Here is a 22,078-nt window from a genome sequence, read left to right on the forward strand (position 1 = left end):
TGACAAACAATTGATTCTGACGCTAAAATTCTTCTCTCTCTCTTTTCTCAAATCTTTTGCTATTGACCATGGAGCATAATAATGCATGTAGGACTTGTTCACTACTAGTAAACAACTGCATTTTGAATTAATCAAAAAAAAAATTAAACAAAGAAAGAAGCCCGGAAAAAAGACCAAATTAGTAAACTCGAAAAACCAAAAATCTTATTCATCTGTTCCAATCCGAAGCTTTGTACTTTTGAGATGCATATGTATGCATGTGAGATGAGTAACTTTGAGGGAGTGTCCTTTGTCGGTGCCTCTCCTCTCCTGCATCGGTTGCAGGAGTCACACAGATCCTTTGACACAAAAGTAAGAGAATAAATACCTTCAAGATCTGCTACTAATCCTAAATAACCTAATCATTCATCCCCCAACATATTATCTCACTACATTTACTTTTTCACTTTTTCAGTAACACTTGCACTTGATTTACTCACATTCTTACATCAAACATGTGGCAGTACAGTATAAACATGTACCTAATCTAAGCAAAATGCCTAAAGAACAGAGGAAAAAAGGTGAAGAGGGATGTTACTATTGTGGTCCACTTTTTTCTTTTTCCTTTTTTATTTACTCTCCTGAGTTCTCTGACTCCTCTCCTTCGCCCCTTCTTTTATGTTAGTGAGTGGAATCCCAATGTCTTCATGATTTTCATCATACCAATTGCCATTTCTTGAAATCAAAGCCTCAATCAATCCATTACTTAACCAAAGGGTCCCCAGTGTACTCATTACTGCTGTCTACCTGAGAGAGGAAAGTGATAAGAGTAGTACAAAAGAAGCAAGAATATGGATGTGGGGAGAAGAAAAGGGGGTGGTGGAGCTACATCATCAAGAATTGGTGTTGTGGCAGGGTCTGTTTGGGAGAGCAGAATGAAGCTTGATGAAGTCAAAGGTGGCATCAAAGTTTTTAATGGTGAGAAAAATGGTAGTAATGATTCAGAAGAAAATGATGAAAAGGATGGTGGGACTAGTAATAGATTAGCTATTGTTCCAGCTCAAGTGGATAAAAAAATGAACTTGAGGCCAAAAACGAGTCCAGTGGGGGCTAGTGGGAAGAGGAAAACTTGGAAATCTGACAGTTTGGAGAAGAGCCCAATTCAGATTGCTAGGCAAAGATCTGAAACAAACAAGAATCTTGATGAACAGTTTAGAGAATTGAGTATGTCTGCTGATGGAATTAAAAGGAGCCCAGCTCAGAGCAAGAAGTCAAAATCTGAGGCAATTAAGGATTTGGGTGCTTCGGTTGATGGAATTGAGAAAAGCCCAATTCAGAGTATGAAGATAAGATCTGCTTCTCAAAAGTTTTCTAGTGAATCCTCTGATGGAAATGACAAGAATCCAACTCAATTGAGGAAATTGAAATCAGAGACCATTAAGGCCTTGAACACTGAAAATGCAAGTGAGAAGACTTCTGAATTGAGGAAAGTAAAATCAGATTCAATTAAGGCTGTTGAGGACTCTTCTAATGGGAATGTTAATAATTCCCTCCAGCTGGTGAAAGCAAAAACTGTATCAAGCAAGGATTTTGATGATGATAATGGCAAGAGTTCTAAAGTGCAGTCTGAGAAAGAAAAGGCGGTTGTTGATGAGTCAAATAAGAGTCCTAAAGAAGACAACATAGTTAGAATGGAGAAAACAAGGTCTGATGAAGATTGTAAGGAAGTTGATGTTTGTGAAGAGAAGGTGATTACAAGCAATATTAGCAGCAATGCGGGACAGCAGCAGGTCAAATCTCCACCAATAGTAGAAGACACTGACGATTTTGACGATGCTGATGGTGATGAAGAAGATTGGGAAGCTGAGTTGGAGGAAGAGGGTGATCAGGAAATTGAAGTTGAGATTGAAAAGACGAGTCTTGTTGTGAAGGAGATCAGTGTTGCTGAGCAGAAGCCAAAGAAGGTTGTGGTAGAAGAGAAGAAATTTCGTCAGAGCAATGAAAGGCCAATGTCAATTCCATCACTGGTGAAGAAACAGTCTCCTCCTGTTGTCAGCCATGCCAGAGTTCATCCAAGTCCAACAAAAAAAAGACCAAGTAAGTGCATATTGTTCAATTGCACACCATTGATCATGATCAGAAATGTGACATTCTTACCACAAAAAATGCACTGAAATTTCTGCTGCTGCTGTTGTTGTTCAAGTTCCAGATGAATTTCAGGGAAGTCCTAGAACTCATAGCAAATTACAGAGCTTTGGTAAGATTTATTTTCTGTGCTGAATTCAATTATATTTATTAGAGACTACTTGATGGCAATTTGCATTTCTTGCTGGTGTATGTTTTGCAGTTGACTTGGTGATGTGGAGGGATGCATCAAAATCAGCATTTGTCTTTGGCATTGGAACATTCATCATTATTTCATCTTCATACGCTAAGGATCTCAACATCAGGTAATTAATTACTTATCTTGCTCTTGAAGAGTGAAAAGACATTTTAACTCTGTTTTGTTAATAATCTGTTTTAAATAAAGAGCACTTGACTGAATTTTCTTGAATCATGGCAACGACAGTGCAATATCTGTGTTATCCTATCTGGGATTGATCTATCTTGCAGCAATTTTCCTCTTCAGATCACTCATTTCCAGGTAATTGTTTTCTTTATTTCAATAGATAAAAGTGATTACAACTGATGGCTCTTCTCAAAAGGCTTTACACCATTTACTAGGGGAGCTGTCGATTTAGATGATTCAAGCATGGGCTATGTTGTTGGGGAAGAGGAAGCAGTTTGGTTGGTGAAATTGATTCTTCCCTGTGTAAATGAGTTTCTGTTGAAAATCAAAGCTCTCTTCTCTGGAGATCCTGCTACTACAATGAAGGTAAAATTAATGGGGTTGGGGGATAAAAAAGCTCCTCCAGCTCATATGATCTCTCCATTTTTTTTTTCTTTGAATTTTGATGATATCAAATTTTTGGGACAATTTCAGCTTCATGTTTGATGGGAATTTATGAGTAGTAGTTGACAATTTGTGAATCTATTCTGACAGATGGCAGTGCTACTGTTTGTCTTGGCACGGTGTGGCAGCTCCATAACCATATGGAAAATGGTCAAATTGGGTGAGTTTTTCCATAACGCCAATGCTTATCTTTCTAGCATGGCATGGCTGAAGCAATTGCACCGATTTCTTTTGTTTTTTTTTTTGAATTGTTTGAAAGCATATAAGATGCATCCTCTTTCCTCCTCATTTCATATTAATTACCATTTGCTATAGTATTCGTCAAAAGATTCTCATGTCTAAAGACAAAATTCACACACATTCTTTTATTTTATACCAAAGAAAAACTCTGAAAAAAAAAAACACCGGTACGAAAGAAAGATTTGATACACGCGAAATAAAAAAATAATTAAAAATTTGTGTATAAAATTAATAAAAAATTACAATCCAAACACCTCAACAAGTATAAGTTGAAGTAATTTTCTGTACTTTGACAGACTTTATAGATTTCCTTTTCTGATCATTCCTTGTGGGGAAATGGGTTTTACTTTCTTCTGGTGGCTGACGCTTGTTTTCTGTCACAGGCTTTTTCGGAGTTTTCACAGTGCCAAAAGTCTGCTCATCCTATTCCACTCAATTAACTGCTTACGGTAAAAAGCCAAAAAAAAAAAAAAAACCCCTCATAATAAATCTTTTTTTCTCTCTCAAAGTCAAATCTGAATTTGTTTTCTGCATCTGCACATCACAATTGCATAAAAGTTAGTACTTCAATTCATTCATGTTACATAGGATACGTCTCTGGAGTGTTGATTGTTTGTACCGTTATAGCAGTGCCTACCCACAAGAACCTGTCTACATCTCATCTGCAAAGACCAGACAGGGTCACCCCACCAAACTACCAGCCTCCTTCTATTTATTACGCAGTATTTTTCTGGGGGGAGCTTTATAAGTATAGCATGTTGAATTGTTGATCCAACTTTCTTTAGGATTAGGTGATTAGTTGCTGAAACTGAAAGAAACTAATGTTTGGAAGATGGATCCCACAAAATAAAAGTAGTACTCCATTAGGATATGCATATGGTTGCATGAGGTCCGATTTCAGTTCCCATCAAGTTATCATTTTATTACACATACATATTAAAAGAAAGAAAATCCTACCATAGCTATGTATTGTACCCCAAATTCAAGAATTTGCTGACACGAATTGCATATATGTTCATGAAGGTGTATTTTGGATTCGACGGTTTCGGGACGCTTGGGAATCATGTTCTCATAAGAAAGCCGTGGCATTTGCTATCTTCACACTGGTGTGGAATTTGTCTTCAATTGTTGCCCGAATTTGGGCAGGTAAAATAGTTCCTGACTTTACTAGTGCCCCTTTTGATCCTAAATTTGGTGAAAAAGAAAGCCTAAAAGAAACCAGGAACAAGTAGTTTCTTTCAGCCTAACATATTTTTGAAAAAAAAATATATATATATATTGTTAAAATTGTGAAAAGGATAGATTAATTACTAGAAAAGATGATGTCTAAACATTCAATTTTACAAAAAAAAATTTACAAAAAAAAAAAGGGAAGTGACATTTAGACTCGCAAATTAGTCTCTTTTTTTGTTGTTGTCAAAAGTCATATTTGTATTCATAACTTGACATTGCAAGGTTTGATACATCACATGGGAAAGCTCTCTTCCCATTCAACATTCCTAATTAGCTTGACAGCAAACTTTGCTAATCTATGTGCACACTTGTTCCCTATTCTATGGACAAAAGAGAAAGTATATTTCTCAAACAAACATCTCATGTTTGCAATGTCCTCTAGAATGATATCAACTCTAGCTTCTTTCCCATTTTCCTTGTTAATCATGTCCACCACCTCCTTGCAATCAGACTGGAGCTCCACTTCTCTCCATTGAGCCTCTCGAGCCATTAGCATTCCCATTCGGATTGCTGCCGCTTCCTCCACTAGGGGCTCGCAAATTAGTCTCTTGATTCTTTGGAAGCATACTATTATTTAGTGAGTGGATTGAAGTGCAAGAAGCTAAAATGGAAGAACGTTTCTATTTTTACATATACAATTTAATCCTTAAATTTAGGCTTCTAAATATGGCTAAATATTTCAAGCACGTAGCCTATTGTGAATTATATGCAAAAAAAAAAATAAAAAGAAAAATGACAACCGATACAATTATTGACTCTTTTTTTTTTTTGCCAGTGTTCATGTTATTTGTGGCGTATAGATATTACCAGCCATCCTTCATTGGAGAGGGATGGGCTACACCTGAGGTGCAAACAAGAGCTGAGGATTCTTCTTCCACTTCAGGACAAAGTGGCGGCCACGTCCAGCGACAACGGCCGAGGCCCATTGTAACGGAAACAGGCAAACAAAAGAGGACCTTTTAAGCATATGCAGGCCCAATTGCCCATTACACTTTGTTTATTATAGTTTGATACCACAAGAAATAAAAAAAGTATAGATGAAAACGAAAAAAAAAAGTTTTAGTCTTGTGTGTCCTTAATTTTCTGATGTTTTAGGAAATAAGTTTAGATATGTAAAAATAAAGTATATATTAAAGAAGAAATGAAAAAAAGAAGCTTTTTTCTAGACTCGTGTGTGCCTTACTTTATTTATTTAGAAAATAAGTTTACCAATACATAGGTGATCAATTTTTATTTGGAATAAGAGATGAATTGGATGGTTTTAGGATGAGGGAGTGATTGCAGGAGAGTTCGAACGTTTGAACCCTCCCACTTACATAAAAAAAAAAAAGAGATCAAATTTTTATTAATAATTACAGTGCAAATGAAAATAGTTGTTCAATGTCGAATGGAGCCAAAATAATAATAGAAAAAAAAAATATAGCCAAAATAATATATCCGTTTCGTGACGTACATACTTAAGAAAGTAAAACTTTTCCTATCAATGCCAATCCATGTGAGCCCAAAGAATCACCATTTTACTAAATATGGAGATTAATTTATGTTCCTAAGAGATTTAAAATGACAAAAGCAATTCATAAATAAAGTATATGTCAAAAAGGTCTAATAATGAAAAGGCAAGTTTTCATGAGAAAAAAATGTTGTCTCGCTATTTAAACAGCGTCAATGTGAGTAAAAGAAACTTAGAAACACCTTGATAAAAAATGACATCTTACACGATCAAATTTTTTTCACTTTATTGTATCTCTAATAATTGTCGCACAATTGATGCTTGTGCAAATTAAAAGAAAGTCTATTTTAGTTGGAAAATAAATTGATATACAAATATGAAATATAAAAAGGGGAAACGCAGTAGTTATTGGTGTTGAAATTAAACAGTAATTAGCGTAAGATTGAGGGATAATGTATGAGATAATTCGTGATTCTAAATTTATATGCCCATTACTCTTTCTAACTTCAAAGTTTAGAATCTATAAAATTTGGATAAAGGAGATTTTTTTATAAATACAAACAATGACATTTTTTTAGCGCCAAATTTTGGTACATACTTCTCACGTATATATAGTGGAAGATATCAAACAATATAATAGAAAGAAAATAAAAGATTGGAATAGTCTCTCCATTTATCCCCTTTCCCTTCTAAGCCAAGAACCTAGACCCGTTAAACAACGTCGTTTATGGGGCTTGAAAATTGTGAAAATGAATTTCCTTGCCACTTGTCAAAATCGGTTCATTGACTTGTCGAACCCGGTTTCATTCCCCCGAAAACCGTTCGGTCTGCCAGAAAACAATAAATAGGAGATGATCAGGTTTCTAGAACTACAATAATAGTGCCCGAGAGTGAAGAGCCCTAATCCCCAAAACTATAACCCCACTCCCAATTTTCTGTTTTACGACAACAATCGATCAATCAACGATATGAGATTTTGATCAAGTTCCAGGCAAGGGTTTTATTACCTACTTCTAAGTTATTAATCAAAGTTTTAATGTGATATTATCAGCTAAAATTTGACCTCTATTTGCTCTCCCGGTTTGTTGCAGTTGTAATTGCTGATTGTATTGTTGTTAGTAGCATTTTGTTTGGCTGAATAGTTTTCTTCGTTATTCGTAATTATGCTGTTCTAGATGATAAAATTGTGGTCTAGTTGTGAATTGTGATTGCCATCTTTCGCTTTTAACTGTCTGAAGTATCTCAAGGCTTCTTCTGCTTTTTCTGACCATAACGTGTGGAGTATCTGTTGTTTGTAATTTCCACGTAAAATCCACTGCTGCACTCATTCTTTTCACTGCTTATGGTCTCTAATGAGAGATGGGTTCTGGGTGAAACACCTGAAAAGTTTGTGGGTTTTGATTTTTTGATTTGGCTGTTTTCCATTTATGTGTATGATGATCGTTCAATGTGTTGTTTACCGGTTCTTGGTTTTTGGCTATCGTGATGCTGGTTGACTAATTGGTCTCTTGAGTTCTTTTTTTTTTGATAATATAGACTGGCGTTGCAGTTTGAAACTGTAGATTGTTGAAAATTTTGATTTTTTAGATTGATTTGAGGTATATGGATGCTTCCTTAATTTTGTGGAAAGAAAGGGAAAATGGTTAAGTGGGCAGCAGAGGTGGTGTTTTGGTAGCTCAATATCTATGACATTTAGGATTTTCTTTTTTAAGTTCTTCCAGCTTTGTTATCTGAACATGCAAATGAGGTAGCCGTAGAACCAGGAAATGCATGACCTTAAATTAGAAAAGCTAACTCTGTGCTGTCTCACCAATCAGTTAGTGACATGTCTTCTGCCGTTCACAGCTCCCCAGAACAAGAATGTCTACTATTTATGCACTACTTTGTCTATTCCGTTCACTTAAAACAGAATTTCCATATTTGAATGACTATACTTTGATGAAATTGGTTGTGGAAGAAATGGGCATTGGGTCTTGAGTTGAAATTTATGCTCAAGAACTTAGGCTGCAAAATTTAGAAACAGTGGCAAATGACGGAAGGAATGAATATTTAGAAAACTTCACTAATCAGAGAGGGAAAAAGATTGTGCAAAAGTTCATTGCATGAATGCACAGGGGCTGCAAAATTATTAATTAATTAAGATAGCAAAGGCAATTTTCTTTTATTGAATTTACGGTGGGTTGTTTTTAAATGGGTAGTCCCTTAATCAGCGTTTCCTTTACAAGTTTCAGAAATTTGCCAAAGCATTGTTTGGCCTTGGAAGATTGGCAGCCATTTTCTGAGTTAGACTAGGCTACACTAACACTTTCTAATCTCATATAATGTCGGATGAACTTCGTTTTGTTTATTTTGAGAAACTGATTCTAGACTTTCTTTATTCTTTTTGTCATTTTTTCCGATTTTATTGTCTTTTTGACTGCAAACTCTGTCCTCAATTGCATGATAAGCTTTAAAAACATTAAAAAGTGCATTGGCATACCAATGGCGAGGTGCTGGATCATGCTGTGGGTATGAACATTGTTCTCTATTTCCATTTTCGTGTAATTTCACCTTAATTTATTGTTGCTGGTTGATTGGTAGTGTTAATTCTTCTGTTTTGTTTTCTTTTTTCATCATAAAAGTGTTGGAAAAAATTTCTGGTCTAGTAAGAGATCTAAGATATATGTTGGCTTTTGTTTGCTCAGATGAGCTTAACAGCAGACTCACCTGTGCACTCTCCAAGCACAAGCGGCGAGGATTTTGCTGCATTTCTTGATGCAGAGTTGGATTCTGCCTCTGATGCATCACCTCATCCAGAAGAAGCAGAGGAGGAAGTAGTAGAAGAAGAAGAAGCAGAAAAAGAAAACAAAGGTGGTGACACCGACGACTATGACTTAGACTCTGAGAAGTGAGTATTCAGAAGATGTTTCTTTGTACTGCTTGCCGTGGTTTCTGTGCCTATTGTCTGGTTCAACTTTTGCTTGCTTTTTTTTTTTAAGGATTAAAAGGCGCAAGGTTGAGATTCTTGAGAGCTCATTAGATGTAGAAGCTATGACGTCCCAGGAAGTTGAGATACAAACTTCAGGTAATGCCTATGATTGTACTCTTTCTGTTCATTTGCCGCTTATGATAGATACGCAACAATTAATACAGTTAATATTTGCATGCTAACCTCAATACGTAACAAGATGATCAGACAAGCGCTTAGTCTAAAAATCTTTCTAGGTTGATTGTTAGTTACAGTTTTTGTGATCGATGGATACCAATAACATCCTGAAAGAGACCTGAACTGAAGTCTAGAAAATAAGGATTTACTTCAAGGGTTTGAAAATGGGGTAAAGTACTTTTTTACACAAGGGAAGCCAGGTATAGGATATTTTATGATTTTGGAAGATGCAGCTGGATTTCTTAAATTTTCTTAGTTTGACAAAAAGGTACTTTGTTGATTTCCAACTGGAATTTAAGTAGCAATGCAAGATTGGTGGAAAGTTCACTATGAAATTCTGGTAACATGATGCTTTGTTTTCTAAAAGTCTGCTTTCTGCAGGAGCATCTTCAGATAAGGATGTTTGTTCACATCCTGGTGTGATTGGTGGGTTATGTATACGGTGTGGGCTGAAGATGGATGATGAGTCTGGTGTTGCATTCAGCTACATACACAAGGTTGCAATCGCTTGGAAATCTTGTTAGGATGTATTTTGTTGTTTTTATAATTTGGCTGCTCAGGATTACTTGCCTGTTTTCTAGATTTGGCTGTTTTTGAATCACTTATTGTTGTTTATATGCTTCTCCTGTTAAGTTCTTTGTAGCACATTCTAATCGTAAGCTCTTTCTTTCCAATTTGAAATCTGAAGTTTCCTTGGGGGTTTAAGGTTTAATATTAGTTTTCACTTATGCACAGAATGTTGGTGCATTTAAGGAGCAATTCCATCTTTTTCATCTCTTCCCGTAAGACTTTTATGAATGATGTTAACTGATTCTTGCCTTTGAACTCTTTTTTTGTCACAGAAAAATGTTGTTCTAACCTTAAATTTTCTGGGCTGCATTTTTTACAGCTATTTGTTGTATTGGTTTTTTCATATTACACATTGAGAAGTTTATTGGTTTATGTGGAGGTATTTAGGCAGGTAATTATGTAATTTATTTAACAGAATCTAAGGCTCGCTAATGACGAGATTGCTCGATTACGTGATAAAGACTTGAAGAACCTGCTTCGCAAGAAAAAACTTTACTTGGTTCTTGATTTAGATCACACACTGCTGAACTCAAGTCGGTTTTTAGACCTTACAGTAGATGAGGGATACTTGAAGGGCTCCAGAGATGATCTACCAGGTACAATGCTCTCATTTTATATAGTTGCTGTTTAATTTTTATCATTCTTCTGCTGATTTCTGTTACAGTTGTTTTATGCGGATAGTTTTCTATTTTACATGACAACTCTGTTGTCTGGTCTTATATATTTGATTCATGCTATGATATGAAATTCTATGAGCAAAGGCTACAAATCCTTCCCCCCTAGACCTTGTTTCCATTATCACAAAGAAATAAAAGTAAATTGTGACAAAAGCTTGTCACCATCTCAGAGAGAGAGAGAGAGAGAGAGAGTTGCTAATGGAAGACATTTGGTCAGACTGACCAGTGCCGACAAGCTCTTCTCCTTTCCCCGTGGTTTTGATTAGGGTTTGTATTATTGAAGTTTCATGATGGTCTACTTTGGACAACTTAGTTCATTGTTTTCAAAAGGATGACTCTCAAACTGGAGGTAGCTCTAATGACCTCGGAGGTACTTCCACTACTTGGGGATGATTATTTCAGGACATGGTTTAGTACACATGTTCCTTGGAACGGATATGGGCAGTATTTAGGTTACAAAGAACTCTAGATTCTTCTTGGACCAAAAGAAACCAATGCCATCCTCTGGGACAAATAATCTGGTATCTACATTGATTCCATTTGGCTAATATGCTATGCAGATCTGTATTTTTACTATGAATATTGAATTTACAGTGCATGAGTTCTCTATTTCTGTTTCGTGTATCTTAATCCATTTAATCTTGGTGTTCCTTAACTTCTGCACTCCTGGAGACTGGAAGCAGCTTTTAGTTGTATATATTTGGTTAATTATTTACTGTGCTGCTACTGGTAGTGGAATTGTAACAATTAAATTAACATTTTTCATTAAGTTTTTGCCAGTATTTCTTCAATTCTTCTTATTTATTAGAGATAGAGGGTTTCATTGTTTGCTTTAGTATCCTTTTGGTTAACTTCTTGATTTTCATAATTGTAACTAATATTTTGTAGCTTAACTGGTTACTTTATTGTTCCAGATGCTTTGAAGAACAGCTTATACAGACTAGACTATATGCATATGATGACCAAGTTAAGGCCCTTCGTCCATAGTTTCTTGAAAGAAGCAAGCAACTTGTTTGAGATGTACATATACACAATGGGTGAACGTGCATATGCATTGCAAATGGCAAAATTGCTTGACCCTGGAGATGTCTATTTCCACTCCAGAGTGATTGCACAAGGAGATTGCACACAGAGACACCAGAAAGGTCTTGATATTGTTTTGGGGCAAGAAAGTGCTGTCTTAATACTTGATGACACGGAAGCGGTAATTCCAATAAGTAGTCCTTTACAGTATTTCATATTTAGTTTGTCAGATTTTCTCCTGCCTTTTCTGGTTCTCATTATTTTGTGTCAATTGTTTGCTTTTCCTCTATTATCAGTTTGTGAGCACTGACGTTTTCCTTTACACACAGATGTTTTCAATTGGAAATAGTCACTTTATAATGGGGGGATTGTCTCTGTGTGCGCGTTTTTGTGTATGTATGTGTGTGAGTGCATGTATATATTTGGGGAAATTTTGGCATCTTTTGGGTCCCCGTGTCCACATAATGCAGCTTGCTTTCCTTCTTAATGTTGTCTGGGAAGCAGATGACATACATAGACATCTATCATGACTAATTGATTTTTAAGCAAGTACTTTCAGAAGTTTGTATATGTCTGCATTTGCTGCCAAGTTGACAAGAGCGTTATTGAATGATCTAGGTCTGGGGAAAACACAAGGAGAATTTGATATTGATGGAAAGATATCATTTTTTTGCTTCAAGTTGTCGTCAATTTGGCTTCGGTTCAAAATCACTCTCTGAGCGTAAAACTGATGAAAGTGAAAGTGACGGAGCCCTTGCTACAGTTCTTAGAGTTCTTCAGCAGATACATTCTACCTTTTTTGACACGGTATGTGTTCATCACTATTATTGTTTGAATTGCTTTAACATTTTGTTGCTCAATTATTCTCATTGAAATCTTCTTTTACAGGAACATAGTGCAAGTCTTGCTGATCGAGATGTGAGGCAGGTAATTGTGGAGGACTAGTACTGATGGCTTTCCTCCATATGTTTCTGTGTTTGGATAGGAGTTGAAGTCATAATCTTTTTTCGTTAGCCTATGCACTGGTTCCCTAATGGGTATTATTATGGTACCTTATCTGTATTGTAGTTGAACTTGCTTTTATGGAATTTCATGTTTTCACTAGAGCTTTCTTTCCAAGCATGCAATTTATTTTGCCAAACTGTTACTGGGTTTTGAACAAATAAACCTGCATTCCAAGCTGTCAGAAAATTTTCAAACATTAGATTAGTGAAATTATGTTTGTATGGGTCCATCTTCTGCAAAAATTTTGCTTAGCTACGTGGAATTTGTACCACAACGCATGATAAAGGATTCTGGTGACTTTGGAGTTTTAAGTTTTTCATTCTCCAGTTTAGATTGGTTTCATCTTCTTAGTCATGAATTCTACGATGTTGACTTGTGATGTTTAATGTTATTTAGAAAGATGTGTGATATATTTTCTCTTTTATATCTATGGCAGGTGCTAATAACAGTTAGGAAGGAAGTTTTGAAGGGTTGCAAGGTTGTATTTACTCGCGTTTTCCCCACACAGTTTCAGGGTGAAAATCATCACCTATGGAAAATGGCAGAGCAGTTGGGAGCTACATGTTCATCTGAAGTTGACCCGTCAGTAACACATGTCGTCTCTTTGGATCCCGGAACAGAGAAATCCATTTGGGCAGTGCAGGAGGGAAAATATTTGGTCCATCCAAGGTGGATTGAAGCTGCGAACTATTTGTGGAGAAGACAAACTGAAGAGAGCTATCCTGTTAGTAATTCAAAGAACCAGTGATCCAAATTCTCCTTGAGCTAACCCATAGTTGAGTTTTCGTGAATCTTAGTACATAAGAGTTGGAAGTCAATAGATTTTGGGGCTAATACCTTAATTCTTGCCTGACTCTGTTGTTCTCAAATTAGTATAGGGTACTAGGTTTGTTTTAGTTCAACGAATTTAGAGGGCGTCAATTTGCATTCCTAGATATGACTACATGATGAGGTTGTTGTATTTTAATAGGTTGAAAGTGAGGGGCAGCAAATTTTATCCTTAGATCGGAAATGTAAATAGCAGTTAAAACTGGACTGAAGGTGATACAATCGACTGTGATGTGAGCAAAGAACACGAACAAAACTGATTACCCATTGAGGGTTCATGATGCAATTGTAGGGTTCGAATATTACTTGGTAAATTTGAAGCAGCCAGGAACCAGTATGAAGAATGGCAAGGTTTAGAGGAGTTTAGATCACACGGTGTCCTTTACGCCTTTTTATTTCAATGCATATTGACTGCCACAGTGTCTGGTTTTGCGGGGTTCATGGTTACTTCCAGGTTTTATATATACCTCTGTGGTGATGGAGGACCATATATAGACATATGAACAATCAGCTCTGTTAATGCAGAAAGCAGCATCGTTCCCTTTGCATGATCTTTTCATTTGTAGATACCAAAATTGTTGATCTTCTTTTGTTATTTTTTGGGGACGATTGTAAGATCAAGGGTGTTGATGAGTTAACTACCTGTGCTGCTCCCAAAGCAAATTCCTTTGCAAGTCTTTCCGTTTCTTTGATGTTCTAGTGCCGTTTTATGTCTATGATATTCTATTGTCAGTTTAGCCATTTGTGATAAAAAAGAAAAATGTCTTCTAAGCTCACAACCAGTTAATTACAGGTTCCGAAGTCTGTACTGCAATTAGGTCAACATATTCTCCTTTAAGATTCGGAGATTCGGAAACCGCTACTGCAATTAGGGCGGCCCCTTCTCCTTTGTAGCCAGTTTCCGTGTCCAATAGTATGGTCACAGGTAATGGAAATATCCGGAAGGAAGGCTTGCTTTCTTCTATTATGGTCACAGGTATAGGTGTCAAAATGGGTGACTTGGGTGGGTTTGGATTTTGTAAAATAAGTAATGGGTATAAGTGAGTCAACTTATTTATACCCATTTAATTAGATGGGTATAAATGGGTAAGTCAAAAAATGAATTAGATAACCCAATTATCCATTTATAACCCATTTATTTTAACTTTTTGTAAACTCATTTAAATTCATTTTTGCAAACTAAGTTATCAATTTATACCACTCTTTGTACCCATCATTAGTTTTAAATATTTATTTATAATGTTCAATAAACTTAATTACCAATTTTTTTTCATTTATACTCTATGTCACAAAATTACCTATTATTTAATAATTGAATAATAAGAATATAAAAATTTGAACTAAGTACTATAAAAATTAATATAAAAACTTAATCCAAAAATTTTGAACCCCTAACATTTTTTTCATATATAAATTTAAAATTTCATTTTATAAAGATAAGAAAATAGGCTAAAATTTATCATAAATTGGTAATGCTAAAAAATGAGCAAGTTAACAAACTAAGAGAAAATAAAATAATAAAATAAAACCAACAAATAATAATAATAATAATAATGAAACAAAAGTAGTTAACATCATGACAAAATGAAAAATTTGAAAAAAAAAAGGTGGGGGAAAAGAAGAGACTTGGGGGGAAGAGAATTCTAAATGGGTTAATTGGTAATGCTAAAAAATGAGCAAGTTAACAAACTAAGAGAAAATAAAATAATAAAATAAAACCAACAAATAATAATAATAATAATAATAATAATAATAATGAAACAAAAGTAGTTAAGATCATGATAAAATGAAAATTTTGAAAAAAAAAAGTGGGGGAAAAGAAGAGACTTGGGGGGAAGAGAATTCTAAATGGGTTAATTGGATTTGATGGGTTACCCAATAATACCCATTTAATAAATGGGTATTATTGGGTAACCCATTTATACCCATATACAAAAATTTAAGATACCCATACCCATCTATTCATGGGCGGGTATGGGTAAATTTAGTTAAGTGGGTTGATTTGACACCTCTAGTCACAGGTACAGGTGGCAAATTAATCTATTTAACTAAATTTATCCATGTCCGTCCATAAATAGATGGGTATGGGCATTTTAAATTTTTATATATGAGTATAAATGAGTTACCTAATAATATTCATTTAATAAATATGTATTATTGGGTAACCTATTAAATCCAATTAACCTATTTAAAATTTTCTTCCCCCAACCTCTTTTTTTTCAAATTTTTTATTTTGCCATGATGTTAACTACTTTTGTTTCATTATTATTATTATTTGTTGGTTTTATATTATCATTTTGTTTTCTCTTAGTTTGTTAACTTGTTTTTTTCAGCATTACCAATTTATGATAAGTTTTAGCCTCTTTTCTTATCTTTCCAAAATGAAATTTTAAATTTATATATGAAAAAAATGTGAGGGGTTCAAAATTTTTGGATTAAGTTTTTATATTAACTTTTATAGTACTTAGTTCAAATTTTTACATTCTTATTATTCAATTATTAAATAATATGTAATTTTGCGACACAGAGCATGGACGGAAAAAAAATTGGTAATTAGGTTTATTGAGTATTATAAGTAAATATTTAAAACTAATGATGGGTGCAAAGAGCGGTATAAATTGATAACTTAGTTTGCAAAAATGAATTTAAATGAGTTTATAAAAAGTTAAAATAAATAGGTTATAAATGGGTAATTGGGTTAGTCAATTCATTTTTTGACTTACCCATTTATACCCATCTAATTAAATAGGTATAAATGGGTTGACTCACTTATATCTATTATTCATTTTATCCAACTCAAATCCGCTCAAGTCACACATTTTGACACCTCTACTCACCGGTAACGGAAATATCTAAATCCCTTTTCTTTCTTTTTTGTTTTGGCAAGTGAATTGGAGGTTTTAAACCCAAAACCTTCTATTTATAATCCTTTTCATCTTATCACCCAACTCAACTCTCCTCAAAATATCGGGTTTGTTTGACAAAGAAGTTTTTGGCCAAGTTTGTCTACTATAAGTTTTTTAACAACTTTAGCTATAGTAACTTCAAAAAAATTTTTAAAAATTTTAAATTATACACTTCAAAATATTTAAAAAATTACACTCTTCAGAAATTTTTTCTACAATTTTTACAGTAAATTACAATAAAATTGTAGATAAACATCCAAAAAAACTCATTTGCTGAACGGAGCCATCTTTTTGAGTGGCTTGTTTAATGTCAACGAAGTAATCATCATAAATGATCAGAGAAATCGCCATCTTCCGAGCTAATAAGCTACCGTTTGAGTTTAATGGTTGTCCGCTTAAACGTCTAACCTGGAAATCACTACCCTTTCTTTTCATTTTTGTGGGTGGGGGTCAGGAACGTTTGAAGCAGTCATTCAACCACGTGGAAAGGAACTACTCTGAACACTAATTATTTGGAGAGAATTTCGAATTCATTTATTAGGAAAAAGAGGGTGAGTATGTAAATGTGTATATATATATATATATATATATACACACTTGTCGAACCTGAATTATTTTATTTTATTTTATTTTGTTGAGAGCTGCTTCTCCCTTATGGTTCCATTAAGTCAGAAAATGTGTGTCACTTAGTTATCTTTTATTTGTCCCTTTCAAACACATAAAAAAAAAGTAAACACATACAATCATAGATATATATATGTCGAACGTAACAAATTGAGCAAAAAAAAAAAAAGAAGAAACTTGTACAACTAAGGGACTCTTGTTAAATCAGAAAGTGATCTAGAGGAAGTAAGCTTGTATTAACCGTTGTTTTCGTATCTATAAAAAAATTTGATTTCTTGTTTGCCCTCTATTTATTGGTACACACGTTCGTTTGTGATCCAAGTGAACATGCATCTATGGCGAAGTCCAGAAGCAAAGAAGGAAAACTGGGCAAGTTTTGTACGTGAAATTCGTCCCAAGTTAATTGGCCACAAAATAGGAAATTTAGAATAATGGACTAACTAATAGCACAATAATGCTGAATACAAAAAAAAAAAAAAAAAACTAGCCATCAAAATCGATCAGAAACCGGGAAGAAGATTGGCAGCCGTAATATGAGCTATTATCTGTGACGACTGCAAGTCAATGTTATCCCATACTGATCTTATCTCGAAAGAGGTGAAGCAATAAACACGTACGAGTCTTATTCAGAAACAAGTATTGTCCCCTTCCACAAATCAAGCAAACGAATGCAATAATTGAGTTGCGCACTTTCAACCACTGTCCGTTAAATTGGATTCCACAGGCTAATTTGATCGGGAGCAGTTTAAATTAAAGGTTTCTTTTCATTTCAAGAAAGCGAAAAGAAAACAAGAAACAAAAAAGAATAGAAGCTTAATTTGGTGTTAGCTAGAATATTCATAGTTGAACCAATTTGAATACTGATTTAATGACAACACTCTTGATGTTTCCATTCACTGTTCTGATACTAGTTTGATAATGGAAAAAAAAAACATGAGAACAACCTTGCATGCCAACGGGTATTGGTGCAGCTAGCTAAGAACGTTCGTTCACCTTTGCCTAACCAGGTTAGAGTTCTACTATCAGCAGTTTTCTACGGTGGAACAGTGGCCTATCCTGATCTTAGAATGTAAGAAACACAGAAAGAGAGAGAGCACGCATGCTGCTAGACTATGAAAGTTGTGCTTTATTGAAGAACATGCAGGGCGTTATTATCTGTCCATAATCAGATAAATGACTGGGACTAATCGTGTCCTTAACACGTCTAGTCATAATTTATCGAGTAGCATAAATCCAAAAGTGATAAGATTTTGAGAGTTGTCTTTATGTACTATCATGAGATAATGCAGGACAGGACACTCCTCAACATACCATACGAGAACCAGAAAAGGAGAAGGCACGAACATGTGACTATTATGTTAAAACTAGATACCCATAATTGTTTGATGACTATTAGGAACTAATATAATATATGTTTTAGCTTTAGGTGGAATCAGTCAAAATTTTTGCTGCTTCTGGCAAATTTACTAGCAAAAACCCAATTCACTACTGGTTTGAGAATCTTCAGTTAAGTTACTAACAATTGGAGTTAGCTCGTTTGGGTCGATTACCAACGTCAAAATATGCGTCTTCTTTTTTGTATATATTTTTCTTCTTTTTGGATTAAGAGACAGGAATATGAAAATGGAAACACAAGAAGTCAGAAAAAAAATGCTCTCAATCTTTTTCTTGTCAAATTTTAGATGCCAACAGCAATCTAAATCAAGCTCTTCGTAGTAATTTGGATATGAAAGTGCTATCTGGTACTCGAACATTGAATTGGCTCGGGGCCATCTAGCTTCTTCCGATCCAGTACTTGCTTTCCTTGTAGCCCCATATCAATATTGATCTTGCTGTTTGCTTGGACCACAACATCAACGCCGTGGATTCCAAATGAATCGGAGACTAGGGCGTACCAAAGGAGTAATTAATTATCCCACAATTTGATTTACAACAAGTAATGATTTTCCAACAAAGTTTGTACCAAATTCTTGAAGTTGCTAAAATTGCATAATGGGCATAGTTGTAGCTCCTACTTTTGCATCCTCAACGTGTCAAATTCTTGAATTTGCGTACGACTACTATGATTATTCATAATGCATTTACTTGTCGGGATTTTTCAGTCTTTAACTTCTTTTTTTATTCTGTAAACAAACAATTTCTCAAACTCATTGCCCTACGGACTTATTGCGAGCGTCTATTTTGCTGCACTTTTTCTTGTACTTCCATGTTATTGCCCGGTATCATATCATCCACTGGGTAAACTTTTTTGCACTCAGAAGTTTATGATAAGATTGCGCCACTAACTTGGAGAACGTTCTTGAACATCAAATTTAACCTCCTACGTACCCCAAAGCAGAAACAGAAGTTGACAATGTAATCTATGACTGGGTGGACTGAACTGACGACTTCTATTAGCCTCCTTTAAATAAAGCTGAGATAGTAATATGAAACACATGCTTGAATGAAATCTGAAAGATTGCATCTGCCTTTGGTGGTGGTTCTTATCCCCAGCTAGCAGGCATCTAATCTACTCCATTTAAAATGATCATAAGCAGCCCGATTGATGCACGTATTCATATAACATTAGCGCTTCATTATTAACGGCATATCTTAGCAATACGGCCGCAAAAGTCATTTTCAAGGATTTCTGATTAGTCTTCTTCTTAATCAATGCATATATTTTAGGTGGGATGAGCTGGTTCAAGTATTAGAGTTCTGAAAACTCAAGATATAGTTTTTTCATAGAGAAGTCAAGATTAATTCCTCTCTCTCTCTCTCTCTGATAAAAGAGAAGAAACTATACGTATGATAATACAGTTAGAAACCTTGTACCCATCCTAGGATGAAGGCAGAATTACTCAAAAAGAAAAAAAAAAACCCCCTTGATTTTTCCTAATTTGAGCTTATGCAAGAAGAATAACATTGTGTTAAAGCAAAAGTTTGTGAGAAGAAATGTTGAACAGAGACATAAGACGTGTCCCGGTGTCTGGCTCCCGCAGAGACGCTGCACGTAAATACAAATTGCGTACTGTGGCTTTGATTTGAATGAGATTTCGTCTTCATGTACAAAAAAGAGTGAAGTAGTACTGTTTCTTTTCTTTTCTTCTTTTTTTGGTTCAAAAAAGTTTAGTGGTTTCTGCTCGAGCAGGACACATCCTCAAGATTAAAGGTCACTTACCAGAATATTCATATATTACTCATCAATGCAGGGTTTACATTTGCAGCGGAATTTGCAGACATGTACGACATAAGACGTGTCTCCTACTGTCTGGCTCTCGCGGACACACTCCACGCATTGTTACAAATTGAGTACTGTGTCTTTGATTAAATGATATTTCGTCTTCATGTACAAAAAAGAGCCAACTAGTGTTTTTTTCACAAAAAAAAAAAAAAAAAAAAGTTTAGTGATTTTTGCTGGAGCAGGACATATATTTAAGATTAAAGGTCATTATAACAAGAACACCTGTAAGTTATTCACTAATCCAGCATTTACATTTGCAGTGAAATTCGAAGATAAGTAGGTAATTATTCGTGTTTAGTTACCATCGTTTTGACATCAAGTTTTGTCCTGATGCACCGAGATGTCATTTCAGCTTCGTGCATGCATGTTCGGCATGAAAGACTGCTGCTCTTCTCGAGGAAGCTGATCACAAAATGAAACGAAAAAGTGGAATTTGTCATTCTGAAAAAATTTTTTTAAAAAAAAAGAAAAAAGAAAAAATGGAAAACATCAATGCAGCACGATGGACAATTGAAAGATGGAAACTCAGTGATGTAAGGACAAAAGACAGCGTACAATGAAAGATGGAAACTCAAATTCTTCCCATGGTTTTGGATCGGGGCTGGTGCAATTGCACAGGCAATCCCACCATGCCATTAGTTGCCAAGATCGGCTGAGGAGAGTCTGGACTCGAATGCTTCGTATGATTGATTATGGTTCTTCTAGTCAGCACTCCTAGCTGGGGGGCAGCTGCTTAGCAGGTGAGCAATCAATAATCATCTCATCTTCAAAGTGGGCATAATTAATTAGGTTCCACTGCCAAGAAATTTGTGTATTATATGCCTGGTTTGAGCCCGTGATTTAAGGGCTTCTAGAGATCCTATGGATGTTATTACCAAGAAATCCGAATTATTGACGGATTGAGTTGTGATTGACATACGTACTCGATCGATAGCTTCTCTTTAATAAGACTAAAGAGTTATATCTGCTCTCGTCACAGGCCAGATGGCCTCGTTTCGAAATGACTTGCGGAATTATAGCCAATGTCACCTCATAATCGGAAATTAACACTTGTATGTTTAATCAAAGTACGTGGATCATTTTATTCCCCTTTTCCAAATCCATCAATTTCAATGCATCAGGCAACCATATACTCATATTCCTATTGTTTTACGTCCAACCCTGGCCATGACATGCATATATAAAACCATACTACGAGTTTGTAGATTTCCAAAAAAAAAAATGTTAATCATATTTGGAGAAACAATTTGCATATAGAGCATAAAATGAGTTTTTGTAGGTAAAATCAAGAGCATTTCTTCCTGCTTGATTGCGTCTAACATGGCTTGGTAATGACATCACTAAACAGGATCATGACTCATTAACAGGTGAGGCGATAGGGAAACCTGTCAATCATAAACATCTCTATGCATGGGATGAGAAATTGAGCCTTACTCCCTCTCTTTATATATATATATATATATATATATAAGGAATATTCATTAATAAGATTGTTGGAAATCATTCAACACGATTTGTTTAACAAAATCCGAAGGAATGTTCCATATAGAGTCTCTACAGTTGGCAGATTTTGGAAAAGAAGCTAGATTGCGTGCTAACTTGTTTGCCTCCCTTGGAATCCAACTTACATTGACACAATTTTGGTCTAGCAAAGACATATGAATATCATCAATTATAATGCCTATATCAGAAAAAAACATCGCCTCTATCTCTAAGAAGCCGGATAATCGATGATGCATCCCCTTCACCTATGAAATTCAGAATCATCAAAATTTTGGCCAAGGAAACTGCTTCTCCGACAGCAAATGCTTCTGCCATTTCAGCACTCACCAATCTAGAGAATTGCTTTGCCAAATCAGCAAGAAAATTACCATTATGATCTCGGATTGCCACTCCAATACCAAAGATATTGTTATGGTGATAGGGAGAAATACCTCGAGAAAGTCTACCAAAAAACCCAATATATAAGTCAGGAACCCAACTTTGACCCAAAAGCTTAAACTATTAGATCTTGAACTCTTACTTACGTATTAATCGCTCTTTCTCCATCTCTTGGACCAATATGAGATATGACTCTTTACTCATGAATCTAACAAATCTCTCCATTTACTTATGAATCTAACAAACCTCCCCCTTCATGAGTAACCCCTACATTAAACCCAAATTTACAAGCCTTCTTCGAACCTACTTTAATACTCAACACAAGCCCACCTTATCATCTA

The 22,078-nt window shown here is 35.1% G+C and overlaps 2 protein-coding genes across 2 annotated transcripts; both read left to right on the top strand.

The window, feature by feature from the left end:
* The first annotated feature begins 409 nt into the window (after positions 1-409).
* On the top strand, positions 410-5,551 carry LOC113775864 (reticulon-like protein B21). Its single transcript, XM_027320904.1, has 9 exons — positions 410-2,076; positions 2,183-2,236; positions 2,327-2,429; positions 2,549-2,623; positions 2,704-2,854; positions 3,023-3,092; positions 3,556-3,621; positions 4,196-4,318; positions 5,181-5,551. Exons 1-9 carry the CDS (start codon positions 831-833, stop codon positions 5,366-5,368), a joined length of 2,076 nt encoding a protein of 691 aa, XP_027176705.1. The 5' UTR covers positions 410-830; the 3' UTR covers positions 5,369-5,551.
* A 1,194-nt stretch (positions 5,552-6,745) lies between these two features.
* On the top strand, positions 6,746-13,763 carry LOC113776182 (RNA polymerase II C-terminal domain phosphatase-like 4). Its single transcript, XM_027321290.1, has 9 exons — positions 6,746-6,846; positions 8,540-8,742; positions 8,834-8,919; positions 9,382-9,497; positions 9,986-10,166; positions 11,162-11,451; positions 11,889-12,077; positions 12,159-12,197; positions 12,712-13,763. Exons 2-9 carry the CDS (start codon positions 8,540-8,542, stop codon positions 13,021-13,023), a joined length of 1,416 nt encoding a protein of 471 aa, XP_027177091.1. The 5' UTR covers positions 6,746-6,846; the 3' UTR covers positions 13,024-13,763.
* The last annotated feature ends 8,315 nt before the right edge of the window (positions 13,764-22,078 follow it).

This window comes from Coffea eugenioides, chromosome 6 (genome assembly GCF_003713205.1).
Source record: "Coffea eugenioides isolate CCC68of chromosome 6, Ceug_1.0, whole genome shotgun sequence".
Classification (NCBI taxonomy): domain Eukaryota; kingdom Viridiplantae; phylum Streptophyta; class Magnoliopsida; order Gentianales; family Rubiaceae; genus Coffea; species Coffea eugenioides.